At 44.9% G+C, this 24677-nt stretch overlaps 1 protein-coding gene across 2 annotated transcripts; it reads right to left on the reverse strand.

The window, feature by feature from the left end:
• Positions 1–1045: 1045 nt before the first annotated feature.
• ZNF317 (zinc finger protein 317) lies at positions 1046–24677 on the reverse strand. 2 transcript variants are annotated; one of them, XM_003275682.4, is made up of 7 exons: positions 24465–24677; positions 8469–8586; positions 7762–7898; positions 7116–7242; positions 6439–6534; positions 5565–5647; positions 1046–4370 (listed from the first exon to the last, which is right to left on the reverse strand). In XM_003275682.4, the coding sequence occupies exons 2-7, from the start codon at positions 8491–8493 to the stop codon at positions 3051–3053; spliced, it is 1788 nt and encodes a 595-aa protein (XP_003275730.2). In that variant the 5' UTR covers positions 8494–8586; positions 24465–24677; the 3' UTR covers positions 1046–3050. The 2 variants fall into 2 exon arrangements, with proteins under 2 accessions (XP_003275730.2, XP_003275731.2); XM_003275683.4 differs by lacking the exon at positions 6439–6534.

Here is a 24677-nt window from a genome sequence, read left to right on the forward strand (position 1 = left end):
AGAGGTTTAATGGACTTACAGTTCCACATGGCGGGGGAGGCCTCCCAATCATGGCGGAAGGTGAATGAGGAGTGCTGTCTGAATAGCCCACCCCTTAATTTGCATATAATTAAAACTGGGTATAAATACTGCTAGCCAACAGCCCATATGCTGCTACCCTGGGTATACTGCCTAGGAGTCAGCCCTCCTCCACAAGGGGCAGCCACTCTGCTGTGCCCTGCTGCTTCAATAAACCCAATTTCTTTTACCACTGGCTGCCTCTTGAATTCTTTCCTGAGCAAAGCCAAGAACCCTCCTGGGCTAACCCCCAATTTGGGGGCTCATCTGCCCTGCGTCATCAGCAGAAAAATAGAAACTCAAAGAATCAGAAGGAAAGATCAGAAATCGAAGCCACCATAAAGAAATGGAAGAATGCCTTTGATAGGCTAATCAGTCATCTGAACACGGCCAAAGAATCAGTGAACATGGCCGGGCGTGGTGGCTCACGCCTGTAATCCCAGCACTTTGGGAGGCCAAGGCGGGCGGATCACGAGGTCAGGCCATCAAGACCATCCTGTCTAACACAGTGAAACCCCATCTCTACTAAAAATACAAAAAAAAAAAAAATTAGCCGGGCATGGTGGTGGGCGCCTGTAGTCCCAGCTACTCAGGAAGCTGAGGCAGGAGAATGGCATGAACCTGGGAGGCGGAGCTTGCAGTGAGCCAAGATCACGCCATTGCACTCCAGCCTGGGAGACAGAGCGAGACTGTCTCAAAAAAACAAAAACAAAAACCACACAAAAAACAAACAAAAAAAACTCACCAATGACCACGTATATGGACTCCAGGCAGCATCCAGCTGGGTGTAGAAACCCCCTCCCACCAATAAATAAATGAAATAGAAAAACAAGCTGGGTGTGGTGGCACATGCCTGTATTCTCAGCCACTTGGGAGACTGAGGCAGGAAGATCGTTTGAGCCCAGGAGTTTGAATCTAGCCTAGGCAACATAGGGAGACCCCCATCTCAAAATAAATACATTTAAAAGAAAAACATGAAATATCCATAGCAGCTTAAACCAATAATCAGGTTTTATTTTTTCTCATGTGATAGAAGTCTGGAAGTCCAGGGCTGGTGCAGACACTCAAAGAGGCCACAGGGGAGGCCAGGGTCGCTGTGAGCTTTCTGCAGTCACTTCCTTAGACTGTGGTTTTCATATGCATGGTTGTTAAGGTGGATCTTCCAATACTAGGTACTGGATCTCTTTGCAAGGTGAAAAGTAGGGGGTAAAGCAAAGAACAAAACATACAGGGAGGAATTCATGTTTAAGAACGATCCCCGTTCAAGAGCTTTCTCAGAAGCCCACGTGGTGACATCTGCTCATCTGTCAGTGGCCAGGGCTGTGAGACATGGATGGTACTAGCTGCAAGAAAACCTGTAGGAGATTTTTTAAAATTTAGATTAGCACACCTTACTGATCTGACAGAACCTGGATTCTCTTGATATTGGAAGAAGATGAGAGTGGATACTGGGGAAGTCACTAGAAGTATCTGTCACTCTTGGCTGGACAGCAGGCTGCACACATATTACCACTTGATGGAGGCATCATGCTCTGGTCGCAATCCGTGTGCATCAGGTACCAGTAACAAACTGGTACTGAGAAATATCCTCATGTCACACAGATCTAAATATGCCATTGGTCAAGGAGGTTGTCCAAAAGGAAATTAGGACGTTATCAAGGATGAAGCTATAGTAAAAATACTATATACAAACCTTTCTTGATGAGGCTTAAGGGTTATTTAGAGGAGTGTAACCTTAAAAATAAAGATGAAAAATTTATGAGCGGGGCTGTTTTCATGATGAGAGAGTACGTGCAGTCCCATATTCACCAGAAAATCTCGTTGGGGCTTCTCTCAGGGGTCTGTTTCCGTGATGAAAGAGTAAGTGCAATCCCGTATTCCAGCAGAGTAAGTGCAATCCCAGAAAATCTTGCTGGGGCTTCTCTCCGTGAGAATATTCGCATGCTCAAGTGAGGGGCCCATGGCTGGAATCATTTCCACATAGGAATTATCAGCACTAATTGTATTTTAAAAGTTTTGTAAAAGAAATTTCTCCTAGCGTAAGTGTGCACAAGATTCATAAAAATGGAGGAGTTGCTGCAGGCAGTAATTGAGGAATGACTGCATGATTATTTTCAACCTCAGCAACAGTGACGTTTGGGGGCACTAACTCTTCGTTGTGGGGGGCTCCCGTGTGCTGGAGCGGACTTAGCAGCATCCCTGATGTCTTCTTATTACAAGTCAGGAGTATCTTCCCCCCGTTCTAACTACCAAAAATGTCTCTAGACATTGCCAAATGACGCCTGGACAGCCAAATCGTTGCCCGACTGAGAACCCGTGCTGTAGACCAAGGGTCGGCCAGGTTTTTCTGGAAAGGGGCAGATGACAGGAAGTATTTCAGACTTCACTGGCCACAAATTTTCTCCATCACACATTCTTCTTCCTTAAAGATGGAACCACTATTGTTAGCTGGCAAGCCATACAAAGACAAGCAGCTGGCCATGGTTTGCGGCCCGTTCATGACCTTCCCACATTCCTTACTTCACTGATTTCTCTCTTTAGTGTGATTTCTGTCATGAGGAATCAAGTGAGACTAGGAAGGGTTTCCCCAGCCACTGCGTTTGCAGAGATGCTCCCTAGTGTGCTTATTATTATTCATGGGCCCGGAAGGCTAGAAGTGGTCTGAAGTCATTTTGACATTAAATGCCACACTGGGATTCTGACATTAAATGCCAAGCTGCCATTAAGTCGTCCTGTGTTTGTTAAGAGCCGAATGTACCCTCAAGGCTTCTCCATGCTACAGACGTACATTTTCACCCCCGGCGTGAGTTCTCACAAACCTCGTATGGGATGAGAACGCCTCGTCTTCCCACAGTTTTTACAGGAACCGGACTTCTCCCAAGTTCCGTGGATTCTTTTGCACCCAGTAAGGTGCGAGCTCACAGAGGCTTCCTCTTACACCCACGAGGTCTGTTTCCGGTCTGAATCATCCTGTGTCTCTAAAGCAGGCACGCTCACTGGAGCCTTTTCCACACGGACGACACAAAGAGCTTCTCTCCCCGGTGAGTTTTCACGTGGCTCCTGAGGGATGAGTGGTCGCTGAAGGCTTTCCCGCAGACAAGGCATTCGTAGGGCTTCTCCCCGGTGTGGATCCTCCTGTGCACGTTCAGGTTGGAGCCTATGCTGAAGGCCTTCCCACAGTGATCGCATTCGTACGGTTTCTCCCCCGTGTGGCTTCGCATGTGCGTCTTCAGCGTTGACTGGTTCCTGAAGGCCTTGCCACACTGCCTACACTCAACTCGTTTCTTTACAAGGTGAATGCTCATGTGCCTCCGCCGGGATAAATAGTCACCGAAGACTTTCCCGCAGGCGGCGCATTCATAGCGTCTCTCTTGCGTGTGTATCTTCCTGTGTGCGGTGAGGTTTGAACTCGCGCTGAAAGCTTTCCCACAGAGATCGCACCCATATGGTTTCTCTCCAGTGTGAGAGTTCATGTGAGTCTTAAGGATGGACTGGTTTCGGAAGGTCTTCCCGCACTGCCGACATTCCACGGGTTTCTTGACGATGTGAATCCTCATGTGTTTCCTCCGGGACACGAGATCGCCAAAGGATTTCCCGCATTCTTTACATTCGTAGGTCTTCTCCACCATGTGGTTCTTCTTGTGCAAATTAAAGTTTGACTTCCAGCGGAAGGCTTTGCCACACTGCGCGCACGCGTAGGGCTTCTCCCCCGTGTGATTCCTCACGTGCTCTTTGAGGTGGGAGGGATGCTGGAAAGCTTTCCCACAGTCGTGACACTCGTAGGGCCTCTCTCCGGTGTGCGTTCTCTTGTGTGCGATGAGGTGGCAGCTCCGGCCGTACGCCTTCCCGCACTGATCACACTTGTAAGGCCTCTCGCCAGTGTGAACTCTCATGTGGATTTTCAGGGCCGAGAGGGTCCGGAATGCATTTCCACACTGACTGCAGTCAAAGGGCTTCTCTTTGAGGTGAGTTCTTGCGTGGCTCCTAAGGGCTGAAGGGTCGTTGAAGGCTTTCCCGCAGTCACTGCACTCATAAGGCTTCTCCCCAGTGTGGATTCTCCTGTGCCGTGTGAGGGACGCGCTTGTGGTGAAGGCTTTTTGGCACTGATGGCATTCGTGCATTTTTCTCCCATCGTACATGCTCACGTGCTGAGTGAGGTGTGGCCTGCCCTTGAACGCTACCCCGTAGTCGCGGCGGTGATAGGGCCTCTTGCCAGCATGCCTTCCCATTGGCTGAGTGAGATGAGGGTCCATGCCGAAGACTTCGAACAAGTGAGCGTATTCAGCGGACTTCTCTCCAAGACGGGCTCTTTCCTGTTGGTTAAGACGTAAGTGCTGACAAAGGCAATTCTCACATTCATTGCAACCCTAAGCATCACCCCCACATACACTGCTACGAACAGATAGAAGCACATTACCATGACTACAGCTGTCACCATCTGCCGTGCAGACGTGCTGTCCCAGCCCCATTTGAGCTCCATCAAAGACAATAGGTGAATGCCAGGCCACAAGGCTCCACATGTGTTACTTTTTCAAAGCTTTTTGAGTATAGCATTTCTTCACTGCTTAAAACTGAATTGAGGCTGGGCAAGGTGGCTCACGCCTGTCATCCCAGCACTTTGGAAGGCCGAGGCGGGTGGACCACCTGAGGTCAGGAGTTCCAGACCAGCCTGGCTAACATGATGAAACTCTGTCTCTACTAAAAATACAAAAATTAGCCGGGCATGGTGGTGCACACCTGTAATCCCAGCTACTCAGGAGGGTAGGACAGGAGAATCACTCGAGCCTGAAAGGTGGAGGTTGCAGTGAGCTGAGATCGTGCCATTGCACTCCAGCCTGGGTGACAAGAGCAAGACTCTGCCTCAAAAAAAACAAACAAACAAAAACCCACTGAATTGAGGCTGGGCATGGTGGCTCAAGCCTATAATCCCAGCACTTTGGAAGACTGAGGCTGGTGGATTGCTTGAGGCCAGGAGTTCAAGACCAGCCTGGGCAACATGGTGAAATCCTATCTCTGCAAAAAAATAGAAAAATTAGCCAAGTGTGGTGGCACACGCCTATAGTCCCAGCTGCTCAGGAGGCTGAGGTGGGAGGACGGCTTGAGCCTGAGAGGCAGAGGTTGCAGTGACCCAAGATGGTGCCACTGCACTCCAGCCTGGGCAACAAGAGCGAGACTCTGTCTGTCCCCCCAAAAATAAACACCACCAAAACTGAATTGATAAGTAAGTGTATAGCATAAATATAAAATAAAATAAAAACTGCATTGAGCCCCAACACTCAATATCTGAGACACAGCTATAAAAATCTTTACTCAGAGACACTCTAGGTGAAGTAGCTTGAGGTTAGGTTTAGGGTTGTCCCCATCTTGGTAATACCCAGTGTCTCTGAAACACAGTTTCCTCTAAGGGAAGCTGCTTGCCCTGGTGTTGAACTGCTTTTCTAACCTAGGCTGCCCCGGTCTCCTCAGATGTGGAAGGAAGCTCCAGAATTATCCCAAGGAAATCTTACCATCGTCACACCATGGGGCGTTTCTTTCCCAAAAATATCTTCCATAAGAAGTGACCACTTGGTTTTAGATGGAGTCTCCCAATCTGAAACAAATTGGAAAAGTATTAATTTGTTGGAAAAGGAAAATGGTGGCATGATGGTGACAATGACAGGTGGATTTCTTGGCAGATCCTAAGGCTATGTAAGGAAAAGTGGTGCAAAAGCAATTGTTAAAAAATCTGGTCATGTGAGATATTTGGCAATGCCAGGGGTAGAAATTTAAGTCAATTCAGGCCTGGCATGGTGGCTCACGCCTGTAATCCCAGCACTTTGGGAGGCCGAGGCGGGTGGATCACCTGCAGTCAGGTGTTCGAGACCAGCCTGGCCAACATGGTGAAACCCATCTCTACTAATAATACGAAAATTAGCTGGGCATGGTGGCATCATGCCTGTAGTCCCAGCTACTCAGGAGGCTGAGACATGAGAATTGCTTGAACCCAGGAGGCAGAGGTTGCAGTGAGCCGAGATCATGCCACTGCACTGCACTCCAGCCTGGCAACATAGTGAGACTCCGTCTGAAAAACAAAACAAACAAACAAAAAAAAAAACAAAAGAAATTTAAGGCAATTCAGATAGATGTTGATAATGACAGAAAAAGGATGATCAGGAACATCAAATATGAAAGAATGGGACAAAGAGCCCAATAACGGGAATGTAAAAGTCAAAGATGAAGGAGTGTGTGGACCAAAAGATTTGTCAGAGAATGGATGGGCAAAAAGAGGGAAGGAGCATCTCTCAATTTCCCTGGGTGACACTCCCTAACCTCCCTCCTTCCACCCTAGTCACTGAATAGAGGTAGAGTCACAGCACCGCTCTTCGCCTGGGGCTCGCTCACCTGCACAAGCGCCCTGGTGAGCACCCCTCTCCTCTGTCCTCGGCTCCTCCTCCTGCTCCAAGTGTGAGATGAGGCTGGGTTTGCCGACCTGATACCCTACACTCACGGGAAAGACACAGGTTGAGGGAGGGCCATGCAGAGGACAACCCCTTCCATTAGCCTGGGCTCAACACTTGGGTCTTCAGTGTTCTGAGGATGGACAAGTCTGACTTAGGAGCAGCAAAATGGTGGTGCCAAAATTTCTAAGGAACACAGTAAAAGTTTTTGACTGATAGAAAACAAAACCACAGGCAAGGCATGGTGGCTCGTGCCTGTAGCCAGGAGTTCAAGATCAGTCCGGGCAACATAGTGAGACCCTTTCATCACCAAAAATAAATTTAAAACAAAAATGAAATAGGAAATAAGATCACAAATACCCACACATTGACCCTCCAAAAGAACGGGGATTTCATATTTCAGAAGCCCATGCCAAGCTCAGACACACACTGGAGAACCCCCAAGGTCCCTGCGATGGACGGGCCTCAATACCCAGGAGAGGCCCCATTAAGCATGGGTGCTGGGGCTGCTTGTTCACAGCTGTGTTCTGAACCCCTGCATAGTTCCTGGGTCACAGAACATACTCAAACAAAAACATCTAATTCATGAATGAATAAGTGGAGAAATGGCACTGGCCTTACCCAGTGAAGTGAGGTTGCTGTAGTTCTCCAGCATTACATCTTTGTACAGTTTTCTCTGAGAAGAATCCAGCAAGGGCCACTCCTTCTCGGTAAAGTCCACAGCGATGTCTTGGAAAGTCACCGATTCCTGGAACACCACACAAACTTGGGGTCAGTGAGGAACCAGCCTAATGGTGTTCATGGTAAGATGGCTGAGGCTGAAGACCGGGCATGAGAGAACCAACGCAGGATTTCCAGATGGCCTGCTACAGGGCTCAGCATTTCCTCCAGGCGTCAGTCCTCAGACATCCTCTCTCCCTCATGAGGCCATCTTGTCCTGTCCGATCGCTTCAAATGCAACTCTGACAAGGGACTAATCTCCCTCCAGTTCTAGCCCACTCCGAGAGCTTTTCCTTTTATTTCCCCCCATCTCCGGGGTTGAGCATGGGCCTGAGATTTTGCAAGCATGAGGGAAACAGATGCTACATAAATCACTTCCCCTAACTTCCCCAACACCAGGACAGCCCCAATATTCCTTGGCTCTCTCTTGGGCCCTGTTCTGGCATCCATCGGCTGAGATGAAGCTCTGGAAGAATTCCAGCATGCACTGGTGGGGTGTTCCAGGAAGTGCCTCTCCTGCTCTAGGGACCCAGAGATCTTAGCGCACCTGGGAACCAACACTGGGTGTGTGAGGCTCCAGACCACTGCACACGAACAGGTTCAAATTCTGGGGACAGGAATGGTCTTTTGAAGAAACAGGAAATTCTGACTTCTGGAGACAGGTGGAGTCCTGGGTGGACGTGGCTGGAGGAGAAAGGAGGGTTCATGAGAATCAGAGCCTGCCCTGCCTCATAATACAACACTTGCAAACCAGGAAACTGCTCCACACTGACTCTGAGTATTCACATCCTCAATCCTCTCTCTCTCTTCCTCTCCCCACCTCTCTTGCACACATCAGTTTCATAACAAGTCAGAGCAGCCCAGTTCCACCAAAAACAGAAAGAGGGTGGTGGGCTACATACTCATAAGAAGTGACATAGTCCCAACCTAGGAGTGAAGAAATGCAAGTTCTGAGAGCTAGAGTTGTGACCTTGCTGAAACTGATCAAAATAATAAATGGAATAACTCAGGGTTACACATTACCTGCACCCTCTTCACGCATGAATGATACGGACACTGGCCCGCTCCCAGACCCACCAAGACCCTCAGCAGACACAGTCACTGGGGCAGCTGCTGGGGCTCTGTTCCCACCCCTTTTCCACTCACCCATCCTCTCCCAGCAGCCCTCTATGGTGTACGTATCTTTCACCCCATCAAGTGGCAGGGGCCACTTACGCTCACTTTCTCAGGACATGCACTGACCCAAGAACTTACCAAATGTGGGGGACAGAGCTGCCATCCTCAGAGAATGGCAGTCAGTTTTGCCTGAGCAGGGCACTGGGACAACCAGAAAGCTACTCTCTTGCTCTCACGTGACTCTCCAAGCTGGCATCTGTAGCAAATGAAAGAACACTGGGAGTAGTGAAAGGCTATCTGTCTCTCCTGCTCACCAAAGAAAACTCTGAGTTTTGTTTTTTGGCATTTCCTCTTTTGAGCAGCAAGATCTGCCTCATCCTGGACTTTTCTCTTACTTAGGTAAACTCTCCCAGCAACGTGGTGGGGGGACAGCCCCGATCTGCTATAAGTGGGTTCAGAATTACTCTTCCTAAGTGATTTGCCACCAAGCACAACTCTGTTAAACCCCCTCACTCATTAAACACTCTGGTCCTAGACTTCTGTTCTTCCTTCACCTTCAAGGCCTGCGGTCATTTAGGATGGCTCTGTCCATGAAGATGGTCCACCCAGGACCAACCATGAGTTCCAAACTCCAATGCCCTTTGCACCCACATTCCACACCAATATATACATCCTTGGGCCATGGCCTGGACTGCTTCATCACTAGAATCAGCCTCACCTCACAGGCAATGATTTGGAAATCTGCTCTTGGGCAAAGTCTCCTGTGCAACCTTCTTCTCACATCAACTCTCACTTTAGAGATTCGCGGCCACCTATGCTTCTGCCACCTCCTCCACTCACTGAATTTGAATTTAAAAATCTTTTGAGATGAATCAGACACTTAAAAATTCATAGAGAACAGCTGCAGTAAGCTACGATCATGCACTCCAGCCTGGGCAATAGAGTGAGATTCTGTCTCTAAAAACAAAAAAAGAAGAAGAAAAAAGGAAAATGAACAGTGAACCACGGATTGGGAAAAAAATATCTGCAATGCATACACCTGAAAAAGAATTCGGATTCAGATTAAAGAACTCCTACATAGGAGTGCAAAAGGCTTATTGGAAGAAATAAAAAGAACTCCTTCAAAACAGAAAGAAAGAAAGAACATCAACCCAACAAGAAGGGCAAAAGACTTTAGTTAATAAACCGACATTTCACAAAACCAGTAAGAATCACATCCAATGGTGTTGAACATCATAGTCATTAGAGAAATGCAAATTAAAACTAGAGCAGCCAAAATAAAAAAGGCTACCAATACTAAATGCTGCTGAGTTTGGGGCACACTGGCAACTCTCATATCCTGATGGTAGGAGTGTGAAATAGTTCAACTACTTTGGAAAACACTTTGGCAGTTTTTAACAAGCACACTATTTGATCCAACAATTCTGCTCCTAGATATTTACATAAGAGAAATTGTAAACAATTTATATCCACAAAGACTCATACAAAAATGTCTGTAGTAGTCTGATTCCTAATAGCCAAACAGTGTAAATAATCTAAACATCTATCAACCAGAGAATGGATATACAAACTGCAATGTTTACAGAATGGAATACTACTCAGCAATAAAAACAAACTATGCAGACATACTACATGGAGAAATCCCTACAATGCTGGCCAAAAGAAGCTGGACACACAAGAAACTCTCTGATTCCAATAATATGATGTCCATGAATAGGCAAAACGTATTTAAGTTGATAGAATTGAAAAAAAAAAGGGGGGGGGTTTCTTCAATGGAGGATCACAAGACAGGGATAGACTGAAAGCAAAGGGAACTTTCTAGGATGACAGAAACGCTATCTATTTTCAGATGTACAGTGTACATAATTGTCAAAAATTCAAACTGATCACTTAAGTAAGACCTGTGCATTTTCTTGAACATATATTAAACACTGCTTAAAAGAAAGAAAAAAAATGAGGCTTTCTTACCTTCTTGCTTCTAGTTATTTAAACAGTCTTCTCACAACTGATCTATGACCTCCTCCTTTCCTTCTATGACAGACAAAGAGATGTCTGCCCTCCCTTCTCAAGGCAATCCTTTCAAATCTGCTCCAGGCCCATCCCCTTCTCTGGACCCTCACACTACCTGGCTCTCCTTTACTTTCAGCCTCATTTCTCGTCCTGCTAGACAATTTCCCATGCATGGACACATGCTCAGGTCTATCCCATCTTGAAACCAATGCCTGCCCTGGCTCCCCTTAGTGCCCCCTTCCGAGCAAAAACTTAGGAGCAGTCTACATTCACCATCTCCCAATTCAGTACACCCAGCATCCACTACCATCATCCCCATCCTCACAGAAAATACAATTTACTTCCCGTGTCAGTGAATTCAGTAAATGCACTTCGGTCTTAGATTCTCACGAAAATTTGGTGTCTATTTTCTTTGAGAATCATTCTCTATTCTCGGCTCCTCTACAACTGTCTCCTGGTTCTTTCCCTGCTTCTCTGGATCATCTGGACCATCCAGAGGTCCTCTTTCAACACTAAAGGCTGATTCTCCTCAAGAGCCATCCTTTACCCATTCCTTCGCATGCCTCATGCTTTGCCCAGGTAATCACATCCACTCATTTAACCTGAATCCCCAACTCTAACACTTAGGTTCCAGTAGTAACTCGAGATCTTATTCCCTTTGCCTAGGAAAAGCCACCAGTAAGACATCTCATACAAAAACCAGTTCCAGCCAGGTGCAGTGGCTCCCGCCTGTAATCCCAGCACTTTGGGAGGCCAAGGTGGGTGGATCGCCCGAGGTCAGGAGTTCAAGACCAGCCTTACCAACATGGAGAAATCCCATCTCTACTAAAAATACAAAGAATTAGCTGGGCATGGTGGTGCATGCCTGTAATCCCAGCTACTCGGGAGGCTGAGGCAGGAGAATTGCTTGAACCCAGGAGGCGGAGGTTGAGGTGAGCTGAGATCGTGCCATCGCACTCTAGCCTGGGTGACAGAGCGAGACTCAGTCTCAAAAAAAAAAAAAACTACCTTGACACACTAAACCTAGGGAAAGCAAAAGTAAAGAAATAAAGATTAAAGCAGAGACAAATGAAATAGAGAATAGAAGGAGAATTAATGAAAACAAAAGTTGGTTCTTTCAAAAAGATCAACAAAAGTGGCAAAACTACAGCTAGAATTACTAAAAAAGATGCAAGTAACTAAAATCATCAGTGGAAGTGGGACATTACTACTGACCTTACGGAAATTCAAAGGGCTGTAAGAGAATGCCATGAACAATTACGCAACAACACATTAGATTATCTACACTAGCAGTCCCCAACTAATTTGGCATCAGAGACTGGTGTCATGGAAGACAATATTTCCATGGATGGTGAGGTGAGGGGGGATGATTTTGGATGATTTGAGTGCATTACATTTATTGTGCATTTTATTTCTATTATTATTACATTGTAATATATGGTAAAATAATTATACAACTCACCATAATGTAGAATTAGTGGAAGGCCTCAGAGTGTTTTCCTGAAACTAGATGGTCCCATCTGGAGGTGATGGGAGACACTGACAGATCATCAGGCATTAGATTTTCATAAGGAGTGTGCAATCTAGATCCCCTGCATGCGCAGTGCACAATAGGATTTGCGCCCCTATGAGAATCTTAATGCTGCTGCTGATCTGACAGGAGGTGGAGTTCAGGTGGTAATGTGAGTGATGGGGAGCTGCTGTAAATACAGATGAAGCTTCACTCACTCGCCCTCTGCTCACCTCCTGCTGCAGGGCCTGGTTCCTAAAAGGCCAGGGACCGGTACCTGTCTGTGGCCCAGGGCTTGGGGACCAATGCTCTAGATGTATCAAATTCCTTGAAACATACCCAAACAGGCTCTAGAAGAAAAAGAAAATTGAGAGACCTATAACAAGAGACTGCGGCAGTCATCAAAAGCCATTAAATAAAAAGTCCAGGACCGGCTGGACACGGTGGCTCACACCTGTAATCCCAGCATTTTGGGAGGCCGAGGCGGGTGGATCAGGAGGTCAGAAGATTGAGACCATCCTGGCTAACATGGTGAAACCCCGTCTCTACTAAAAATACAAAAAATTAGCCAGGAGTGGTGATGAGTGCCTGTAGTCCCAGCTACTTGGGAGGCTGAGGCAGGAGAATGGCGTGAACCCAGGAGGCAGAGCTTGCAGTGAGCTGAGATCGTGCCAGTGCACTCCAGCCTGGGCGACAGAGCAAGACTCTGTCTCAAAAAAAAAAAAAAAAAAAGTTCAGGACCACCGGGCACGGTGGCTCACACCTGTAATCCCAGCACTTTGGGAGGCTGACACAGGTGGATCACCTGAGGTCAGGAGTTCAAGACCAGCCTGGCCAACATGGTGAAAGCCCATCTCTACTAAAAATACAAAAATTAGCTGGGCGTGGTAGCAGGCGCCTGTAATCCCAGCTACCCAGGAGGCTGCGGCAGGAGAATCGCTTCAACCCGGGAGGTGGAGGTTGCAGTAAGCCGAGACCGCCCCACTGCACTCCAGCCTGGGGGACAAAAGCGAGACTTCTCTCAAAAAAAAAAAAAGTCCAGGCATGGTGGCTCACGCCTGTAATCCTAGCACTTTGGGAGGCTGAGGCGGGCGGATCACGAGGTCAGGAGATCGAGACCATCCTGGCTAACACGGTGAAACCCCTTCTCTACTAAAAATACAAAAAAATTAGCTGGGCATGGTGGTGGGCGCCTGTAGTCCCAGCTACTTGGGAGGCTGAGGCAGGAGAATGGCGTAAACCCGGGAGGCAGAGCTTGCAGTGAGCCGAGATCGCACCACTGCACTCCAGCCTGGGCGGCAGAGCAAGACTCCATCTCAAAAAAAAAAAAAGTCCAGGACCAAGGGGCTTCACTGGTGAACCCTACCAAACATTTAGAATTAACATCAAGGACATTATCAAGAAAGTGAATGAGACACAGAATGGTAGAAAATATTTGGAAATCACGTATGTGATAGGGATTTAATATCATTATAAACTCAACAACAAAGACAACCCAATAAAAAAGTGGGCAGGGGACTTGAACAGAACAGGCATTTCTCCAAATATATAGAAATGAACTGTAAACACATGAAAAGATGATTAACAACATCAGTCATTAAGGAAATAACATCAAAACCACAATAAATTGGTGAGGTATGGTGGCCCACACCTCGGGAGGGGATTTAATTTGCTTCGTATGAACATGTCTCCTCTCTGCGGTTTCCACCGCGACTCTCATGACAGCACTGAGGTAAGAACCATGACGGTGCTACTTTAACATCTAACTCAGATCAATAATCAATATTACCACTTTTAAACATTACCAGGGTTATAACAATCTTTTTCAACATCAATTAATATTTCTGCTATTGGAATTGTTTTAGATATTCAGAAACATTTCAAAACAATAATATATGAAGTGTGTTTTAACGTATAAACTCTGCCTTGGGGATTCATTATTCAACACCAAATTTGATCTTGGGCCAACTCAAATATGCATGATGCTTTCATTCTTTTTACAAAGCCCTTTTCCAGTCATTGTGCCTTTGGGTTCTGACATTGAATCACTGCTGAGGAGGGGGAGAGAGGGTGACAGAGGCTCGGTCCCTGAGGCACAGTATCTCCATCCTCACCTCCCATTCATTTGTCCATGCTCAACTAACAAGCTTCTGCAGGTCCCATTCCACCTTTCCCCACCAACATTAATGCCAATTCTACAAATAACGACATGTGTAGTGTTTACAAGGTATGAGACATTCCCCTGAGTCTTTCCAGGGCCACTCCTATTTAATCCTCACAACCTCCCGGAATTATTCTCAAGTACCCAGAGAATAAGGCACCAAGGGTCCGAGACACTTGGTCAAGGTCATAGGTGGAAGTCGTGAGCCCAGCTGATGTGACTGCAGAGCCACATCTTGTTGCCTCTCAAAGTGACCTATGTCACCTATACTGTCCCCTATGTGGGAACTCCTTGACACTACATCTTGACCCTTCCTTTGCCTGACATCCTGACACGTGATCTTGCTCACTATGAATCTATCTCCCTCTTCCTGGGAATGCCACTGCTCTTGCAGCCACGGCCCCCTCATCCCAGGCTGTGCTCACATCTCTGGTTGCTCTTTTGAAGACTCTGGCTTGAGATCCCTCCTCTGCCTGGCCCCTAAAGGTCAGGGTTCCCCTGGGCCCCTCTCCCCCATCTCCCACAGGTCCATATTGTGAAACACCCCCACCCTTTGGAGGTGCTGACACCCAGGTTCTGATTGCACTTCTGTGAAGGTCTCCCTGTCCCTGAGGCCTCAGTAGACTCCCCTTTGATGCAAGCCCACAGTTCTGCTCATTCCCCTCCCAAGAGTCAGTTCATCAGAACTCAGTTTTCTCATCTGGAAACTGAAGACTTTAACACTGGGTTATGTATGGAACTCTATAGGCTCAGTAAACAAACATTCACTCTAAAATGCCATTATCATTAAAATAAAATGACCACTGATGATTTCACAATTACTTAACAGAATTGTTCATTTATAGTGGGTGACACTCTCCGCTCCCTGGCACCTGCCCCACCCAGAATGACTCAGAGTGAGTGGCAGCCAGGTGGCTACTTAGTACCCCTACTGCAACAGCCAACAGGATCTCACATTAAACACCTACAACTGTGCTGCCACCAGCCTCCCCATGTTGATGGCAGCTCCAGCCTCCCAGGGGCTCAAGTCAAAAGCCTTGCTCATTATCACCTTCGACTCTCCTCTTTCTTTTCCATAAACCACACCTGCATCGCCAGCAAATCGTGCCAGCCTTATCTTTAAAACAATACAAAAATCTGCTTGCTTCTTACCACCTACACTGCTACTGCCTTGGCATAAGGCATCGCTTCTCTTCTAGAACATTCCAACTGCTTCCTAACTGGTCTCCCAGCTGCTGTCTCTGACTTCCCTTAGCTTCCATGACAGCCGTAACTTTATGGGTAAAAATGAAGATCACGTCGCTCCTCTGTTCAAGATCCTCTGATGGTGTCCCATCTCACTCAGACCAAGAGCCCAGGTCCCTGCCGCCTCACCTACAACTCCCTCTGCCACCGGTCCCTCACCCAAGCCACGCAAGCCTCGCTGCTGTGCATCAGGCCCTGCCAGCCATGCTTCCACCTCAGGGTCTGTGCACCTGCTGCTCCTCTGCTTGAAATGTTTCCCCCACATTCTCCATGTGCCTGGCCCCCTCTCATCCTTCAGATCTTTATTCAACTTTACCTGTCCTGATCTGGCATTCACTGGCCACTCTTTTCTTTTCATTTTTTTTTTGAGACGGAATCTCGCTCTGTCACCCAGGCTGGAGTGCAGTGGTGTGATCTCAGCTCACTGCAACCTGCACCTCCCGGGTTCAGGTGATTCTCCCGCCTCGGCCTCCCAAGTAGCTGGGACTACAGGTGTACCACTGTGTCCAGCTAATTTTTGTACTTTTAGTAGAGACAGGGTTTCACCATGTTGGCCAGGCTGGTCCTGAACTCCTGACCTCAGCTGATCCGCCCACCTTGGCCACTCTTTAAAATGCAAACCCCTGCTTTTTTCAATCCCAATTCTCCACTCCTTTTCTTTTTCCCCAAAGCACTAATTTCCAAGTAATATTCTCTGTAAGATTAGGCTCTATTTTTTACTGCAAAAACAGACAAACCCAAATCTCAATGACTCAATGAAACGGAAAGTTTATGCCTTGCTCATGTCACTTGTTCAACCCAGGCTGATATCAAAAGTTTTCCTGTTGTTCAAGGATGCCACTTGTCTCTGAACCAACTGATACCCCTGGCCATCTTCGTCATAGATGATGAGCAGGAAGCTGGACAACTATGCATTCTGTCATCTATATTTTGACCCTGAAGCACTTGCAGCCCATTGGCCAGAACTAGTCACATGCCCCTGCCAGCTCCAAGGATCCTGGGAAATGTAGGACAGGACACAGAACACTGGGTAAGCATTATTATCTCTCTGGTGTCTCCTCCATGCACACTATGTAGTTTACTTGTTTTGATTTCCGGTGTGCCCAACTAGAAAATACATTCCAGGTGAGTAGAGATTTTTTACTTTGATGATATTTCGTTCACCATTCCAGGGCCTGATATAAATAAGACAATAAGTAGGGAATGAAAGAATGAATGGATGATGAGCAAGCTGATCTACATTTGCCTTCATACTGAGACAGCCACCCAGGGGATGCCACCTTGGGAGGACCATAAAGGAGGGGCCTATGGAATGTAGGGGGTCTGGGATCCCCTCAGAAGGTCCTGTGAAATTAAACAGTAACCAAGGTACTAGGACACAGCCCTATGGCTTAGCCCAGCACCCTGGGCCCAACATCCACCACCACCCTCCATGAAGGACAAGGTGTCCAGAGGGCTGGAGCTTAGAGAGTGCACCCACATCAATTCAAAGTCTGTGGAACCTTGTCGATGTTTTGCAACGAAGCAAACCAGAGCTCAGAGTGGAGCTTCTGGCGAATTTCTCACCTGAGTGATTCTATCACTTTCAGGGGTTGTCAGTGCTGGGTGATGGTGTATTAGTCCATTCTTGCACTGCTATAAAGAAATAACTGAGACTGGGTAATTTGTAAGAAAAGAGGTTTAATTGGCTCACAGTTCTGTACGCTCTACAGGAAGCACAGTGGTATCTGCTTCTGGGGAGGCCTCAGGAAGCTTCCAATCATAGCAGAAGGCAAAAGGGAAGCAGGCAAGGCATATGGTGAAGCAGGAGCAAGACAGCAAGGGTTGGGGGAGGTGCCACACATGTTTAAATGACCGAATCTCAGGAGAACTAATTCACTATCACGAGGACAGTACCAAGGGGGATGGTGCTAAACCATTCATGAGAAATCTGCCCCCATAATCCAAACGCCTCCTACCAGGCCCCACCTCCAACATTGGGAATTACATTTCCATATGAGATTGGGGGGGGATACACACCCAAACCATATCAGAGAGTCTCAAAGAAATGGTGGCCATGAATACAAATGAAGTAGGAAGATTTCAGCATCTAAGCGACCCCAGCAGGATGTGGAGCAGGGTGTCTAGAACAGCTGTAGGATCTATGAACTCAGAGACGTTCTACCCTGTTTCTACACAATACATGAAACAAAACCAGGATCAGCCAGGCACGGTGGCTCACACCTGTAATCCCAGCACTTTGGGAGGCTGAGGTGGGCGCATCACGAGGTCAGGAGATGGAGACCATCCTGTGAATGGTGAAACCCTGTCTCTACTAAAAATCCAAAAAATTAGCTGGGCACGGTGGCGGGCGCCTGTAGTCCTACCTACCCAGGAGGCTGAGGCAGGAGAATGGTGTGAACCCAGGAGGCGGAGCTTGCAGTGAGCTGAGATTGCACCACTGCACTCCAGCCTGGGTGACAGAGCGAGACTCCATCTCAAAAACAAAAACCAAAAAACAAAAAACCAGGATCATCGGAATGCTGTCACCATGGATAAGTTAGAATGGACAGGTTAATTTTTCAGAGCTGTTGGGGTTGCTTAACTTCTCTTTTAATTTTCTTTACAGCATGGTGAAAGCAGTTCTATTTTTCTATTTCTACATATCTTACTCTATTCTCATTGGGATCTGTTTTTCTCCTCACCAGGGCTAGGACTGGGATGAGGCAACCAAGGCTGCTAGACAAGAGTGTGGTATTTAAGGAAGCAAGCACTTCTGGTGTCAGACAAGCACAAGGTTGGCTCAGAGTGAGTGGCTCCTCAGTTTTAGAAGATCTGCCTCCTCCATCAAGTTGTGGTCCAAAACAAATGTTGCCCAAAACTGGTCCATTATGAGATTTCTCAGGACCATAATTCTCTCAATATTTGATTTTATCCCCATATTCAGCTTAATCACAGTATCGCAGGATATTCAGAATTTGCAGACGTAAATATTGTAGACAGAATAATTCTTTTGTTACTTTTACTGACTGATATTTCTGCCCTTGCTAGAACTATTTCTACCACTGTTATTCACATAAATATAGGCCCAGTGCCCTGGCTCATGCCTGTAATCTCAGCACTTTGGGAGGCTGAGGCGAGCAGATCATTTGAAGTCAGGAGTTCAAGACTGGCCTGGCCAACATGGTGAAACCGCGTTTCTACTAAAAATACTAAAAAATTAGCCGGGCATGGTGGCACACGCCTGTAGTCCCAGTTACTTGGGAGGCTGAGGTGGGAAGATCGCTTGAACCTGAGAGGTGGATGTTGCAGTAAGCCAAGATCATGCCACTGCACTTCCAGCCTGGGTGACAGAAATGAGACTCTGTCTCAAAAAAAAAAAAAAAAAAAAAATATATATATATATATATATATGTATATGTATATGTATATGGTGAGAGAGAGAGAGAAGGCAACAAAGGTTGTGAGAACACCATATGCCATTTTCTTGGTCCAGAAATGCATTACATTAGTAAATCAATACACCCTCCTTTCAGCCAGCTAGATGAGATGTCCCGGGGGTGGGGAGCAGGGTAGGAATTCTGTTTCCAACAAGCAACCTAGGTGTCCCAATTAAACCTTCCGTGCATAACTATTTCAAATGCAACACAAAGTGCAGACAGATGATATGTTTCAAATTCATGTGCTGGCAAGAAATTAACATTCAGAAAATTAAAAATTTATGATTTCTAAAGGGCAATTACAATTGCTAAAATAAAAGCAAAATGGAAACCAACAACAAAAGCCCTAAGTAAATAGCTTTTAGATTACACGCAGCCAATAATAATAATAATAATTTGTTTCTTAAATACAGTCTGCTGCATAAGCGTCCCCTGGAGCACTTTAAGTAACTCTGACACCCAGATCATATCTCAGTTCAATTAAGTCTCTTTGGGGTGGGCTGATGAATCAGTACTTTAACAAACGCTACATGAAATTTTTATGAAGGCTGAAGTTTCAAAGCTAGTTGTAGCAATAAACGCAAGGGAAGCACAGAAAAAGAGTTGAGGAACATAAATACAGCTAAGAACCATGCGGTGGTAGAAGTAAGGAATTGAACGATTTCTAACTGGAGTTACTGATGAGAGACAGAAGGAGCCTAGGCAATTACTGCAAAATATAGTGGCTGTAGATTTTTCATTTTGAAGGAAAATATAAAGATTGAAGAGAGATAAAATCTTAGGCACAATGAACCAGATAATACCAATGGTAAAAAGAATATCTGAACAGCAGCCAGAGGAAAAAAAGACAGGTTACCTTTTAAGCAATAGTTCTCAAACTTTTAATTTACATCAGAGTCACCTGGAGGTCCTGTTAAAACTGTAAATATCTCTCTATTAAGAAACAAAGCAAGCCTGGGCATGGTGGCCCACACCTGTAATCCCAGCATGCTGGGAGGCCAAGGCAGGTGGATCACTTGCACACAGGAGTTCGAGACCAGCCTGGGCAACATAGCGAGACCCTGTATCAAAACCAAACAAACAAAAAACTCACATTTCTAGGCCCCCAAAACCACTGCCTGGCCAACATGGTGAAACCCTGTCTTTACTAAAAATACAAAAATTAGCTGGGTGTCGTGGCACATGCCTGTAATCCCAGTGACTTGGTAGGCTGGGGCAGGAGAATTGCTGGAACCCAGGTGGCAGAGGTTGCAGTGAGATGAGATCACGCCATTGCACTCCAGCCTGGGCAACAAGAGTGAGACTCCATCTCAAAAACAAACAAACGAACAAACAAATGTTAGACTGACAGCTGACTTCTCATCATTAACAATGGAAGCCAGAAGATAATGGAACATCTTCATAGTTCTGAAATAAAATATAAAATTCTATTACCACCAAAAATGTCCACTAAGAGGGGAAAGCACTGAGAAAGAGGGAAAGAGGTGTTTTCTGAGCACCAAAAAACAAAGTTCCCATGGGCTTGCAACCCACAGAAAAGAGACGTCATCAAAGACATATCTCAAGGAGAAAGAAGTAATTAAAGAACCAATGCAAACAGTGGAAGAATTACACCAAAAAGTGTAAGAACCAAGTAAAGTGCTCAAAGTGACAAATGTGTGAGTATAATGAAACATGAAATGATGGTATGCAATAGCAATAATAATTTCTTCTGAGGTTTAAAAAAAGAACTCAATATGTGCAACTATGATATATCAATAGAATGAAAATGCATAAGAAAACCATGTAAATCAGGAGAGTAACATATGCAAATCTAGATTTAGTGAACAAGCATGGGTAAGAATTGTTTAGAACAACCACTGAAATAATAGAGTAAATAAATTCAAAATGTACAGAAAATAAAAAAGAATGACAAAAATACACAAAAGAAGCTAGAGAAAAAATAGAAGACAAATGTAACATTCAAATATATTAATACAGAAGATGTTAATGGAATAAATGCTTTAACTAAAATACTAACATTCACAGAATAGATTAATCCAATTATATGCTATGTACAAGAGACATCTAAAACATAAGAATACAATAAGAGCCGGGCGCGGTGGTTCATGCCTGTAATCCCAATGCTTTGGGAGGCCAAGGCAAGTGGATCACCTGAGGTCAGGAGTTCGAGACCAGCCTGACCAATATGATGAAACCCCATCTCTACTGAAAATAGAAAAATTAGCTGGGCGTGGTGCCATGAGCCTGTAATTCCAGCTACTTGCGAGGCTGAGACAGGTGAATCACTTGAATCCAGGAGGTGGAGGTTGCAGTGAGCCGAGATCACACCATTGCACTCCAGCCTGGGCAAAAAGAGTGAAACTCCGTCTCAAAAAAAAAAAAAAAAGAAAGAAAAAAAGAGTACAATAAGAATGGAAATAAAAGGATATATAAGGCAAGTAAAAAAAGAAAAAAGAAAGCTGGTTTGAATGTTAGTATCAGACAGAATAAGGCAAAAAAGCTCAGAAAGAAAAATGAAGTATTACATAATAAAAAGTTATAAATCTAGAAAGAGGTGTGTGTGTGTGTGTGTGTGTACAAAACACAGCCTCAAAAAAATGAAAACACAAAAATTTTAAAAAAAGAAAAAAAGGGACAGAACTCTAAGGAGAAATGGATGAAGCCACCACCGGAGCTCTCACAAATCCAGTTTAAGCAGGCAATTCAGTAACTACATGCAGACTGAACATGATGAAACAGCATTTCCTAACTATAAAATCCAACCACTCATGGGGCCATGTTTGTCTCAGAAAAAGCCTGACCACAGAGCAATGCAGTTGGCAAACAATGACCAAAAGATAATCAGAAAAAAAGTCACAGAAATGAAAATTAAAAGAAAAAAATTCTGAATCTGCATGCCAAAGAAGCCATGATATTTGATATTTAGAATTAAAATACAATAAAGTATGATACTGCAATTCTTTGGGATGTGACAGGCATTCAACATAAGAAACTGGAAAGAAACATCCCAAAAAGGAAGAAAATGATAACAATCAGAAGGTTATAAAATAGAAAACATATATATCATTAAGTGGTTCAATCAAGTCAGAAGTTCTTTAAGAAGAAAACTGACAACATTCTGACGGAATTTTTTTGTAAAAAGCAACATATAATTATTACAAATAAAAAAGTGGGTAACATTACAAATGTAGCAAGCATTAAAAATGAGTATGTTATCAACAACCTTGACTATACAATTTAAACCTCAGATGGAATAAATAAATTCCTAAAGAAATTTTACTCATCATAACAACACAAAAAACCTGAATGCCCCACAACCCGTAAAAGAACAGAAACAATAGCTTTAAAACTTTCCACAAAGAAAACTCGAGACCCAAATGGTTTCTCCAGGTACCACCCCGTTCTAAGGAACAAAAGATTCTATTCTTATGCAAAACATTCCAGAGTTTAGAAAACAGAACACTTCTCATGCCATTTTATGAGGCTGGCATAAATCCGAAACAGAAAACGAAAATTTCACTCAAGCATAGATCCAAAAACACCAAACAAAGTATTGGCAAACGGAAGCCAAAAGTAACAAATAGTAACACGTCCTTTCCAAATTATTTACCAATACAAATTCAACGTAACAAGAGAAAATCAATTGGTTTAATTTGCCACACTATAGGATAAAAAACGAAATTACATTATTCACTCATTATTCACACAGCAATACTGAGTGCCATCATTTAAGGTACTAGAAATGTATCAATAAATAGATACAAATATCAATATAGATTTTGTATCAAACAGATACAAAATGTATCAATAAACAGATACATAATGGCAAAAAAAAAAACACTTGTTAAAAGCCTGCAGCAATTCACAAGAAAAACTCAAATAGGAAAACAGGGGAGCTTCCTTGACCTAATAAAAACTCTTCAAAAGAAAAGCCTTCGGCAGACACAAACGACAATTCCCTTTAAGATCAGAAAACAACAGGCCTGCCTAGAGTGTGCCATCCAAACTCCAGTCAATGACAATGGAAGTCCCCAGCCAGTCCAGCACACACACACACACACACACACACACACACACACACACACACACACACACAATTTATCTTCTGTATAAAATAAATATTTGTATTTTCCTTGTACACATTTTCCTTGTCTAGGAAGAACATCCAACAAACTACACAAAAGTTAGACTTTTCTGAGCACCAAAAAACAAAGTTCCTAAGAATAAATATAACAAAAACAACCTATATCCTTTTTGCAGGTACTTATAAAACTTTACTGAGCCGGACATGGTGACTCTCTCCTGTAATCCCAGCACTTTGGGAGGCCGAGGCGGGTGGATCACCTGAGGTCAGGAGATCGAGACCAGCCTGGCCAACATGTTGAAACCCCATCTCTACTAAAAATACAAAACTTAGCTGGGCGTGGTGGTGGGCGCCTGTATTCCCAGCTACTGGGGAGGCTGAGGCAGGAGAACCGCTTGAACCAGGGAGACAGAGGTTGCAGTGAGCGGAGATTGTCATTGCACTCCAGTCTGGGTACAAGGGTAAGACTCCATCTCAAAGAGGAAAAAAAAAAACAACCCTTTATTGAAAGGCATTAAAGAAGATGTAAATAAATGATGTAAATCAATTAACTGCAACTCGATGGCATAAAAATGGTAATATTCTCAAAGTTCAAATATAGATTCATTACAACTTGAAAACAAAAGTCCAGTATGTGGAATTTGGTGAACTGACTAGAATTTAAGCCATGACATTCCTGAAAAAGAATGGCTAGGTGTAAGTACTTCATCTACAAGATATTTAGAAATCTCTAAATTACAAAGGTGTGCTTGCATCAATACAGAAAAAGATTGTTTCCAAAAATACTGAAGCGCCTGAGTTCATTCACAAATAATTACCAAAATTAGGAAATATATTTTCTGGAAAAGATGTACAAGCAGTCAAATCCACGGAGAAAGTATTGGTGGGAGAGGAGGATGCAGTTTAGAAGAGGCACACAGTTTTCTGAGATTTAATAATCTCTTTCTTGGCCTGGTTTGTAAATTCGCTTTACTGTTGTCCTTTTAAGTGTGTGTAAGTGTGTGTGTGTGTGTGTAATCATACTTTTTTTGCATGTACGTCCTATTTTCCAGTGTTAAAATATGTGCACAGAAAAGGAAACACCACAAAATAAGACGGTAAAATTCAATGGAAAATATTAATAATCACGATAAGTATAACTGGACTAACTCTCAAGTTAATTAACAAAATGTTGAACTGAATAGTAAATCTACGTATAGGCTATTTACAAGAGAGTCCACTAAAATTAAAATAAATAAAAAAGTGCAACCAGAAGGACTTAAATTAAAAATACAAAAGGTACTCAAGGTAAGTGCTAAAAAGAACACCAATGTGCTGACATTCACGAGATAAAATTGACTACAGCGCAGAAAGAAGGTGATTTCTCCTCCCAGTGTCCAAATCCTGACGCCCCCCAATCTCCTGAACTGCCTCCAAACTCTTGAATTCACTTCAGCCGGGCTTTTCCGCCCCCACCGGAGACTCAGGGCTTTTCAGGATCAGGTGACCAATGCTTCTCTCATCACTAGCTGCAATGGTCCAATTTTATCCTTCGCGTCCCCAGCTTTTCATATCGCTGATCGCGAGATCTAAACGCACCCCTCGTCTGGATGCCTAGCTCTTTAGCCCCCGACCCTCGTACCCCCTTAGTCCTCACCGACAGATAGGCCTCCCGTGACCCCTGGAACCGAGGGGGAGAAGGGTTAGGGAAAGCAGGGCTTACACGACTGGGAGTAGGATCGGGGGAGCGGAGGTGACGGAAGCCGCCGCCGATGCGAAGAGAAGTTCATACGGGAGGTCCAGTCTGGAGCGGGGACGCGAGGGGTCCCCAACAGGCCGAAAGAATTCGCCGCTGACCCCTCCTAGGCCCATGTGTCTCGGGGCAATCGACTCCAGAGAGTAATGGCTTCCGCTTCACTGCCGCCTTCCAATTCTC

This window comes from Nomascus leucogenys, chromosome 10 (genome assembly GCF_006542625.1).
Source record: "Nomascus leucogenys isolate Asia chromosome 10, Asia_NLE_v1, whole genome shotgun sequence".
Taxonomy (NCBI): domain Eukaryota; kingdom Metazoa; phylum Chordata; class Mammalia; order Primates; family Hylobatidae; genus Nomascus; species Nomascus leucogenys.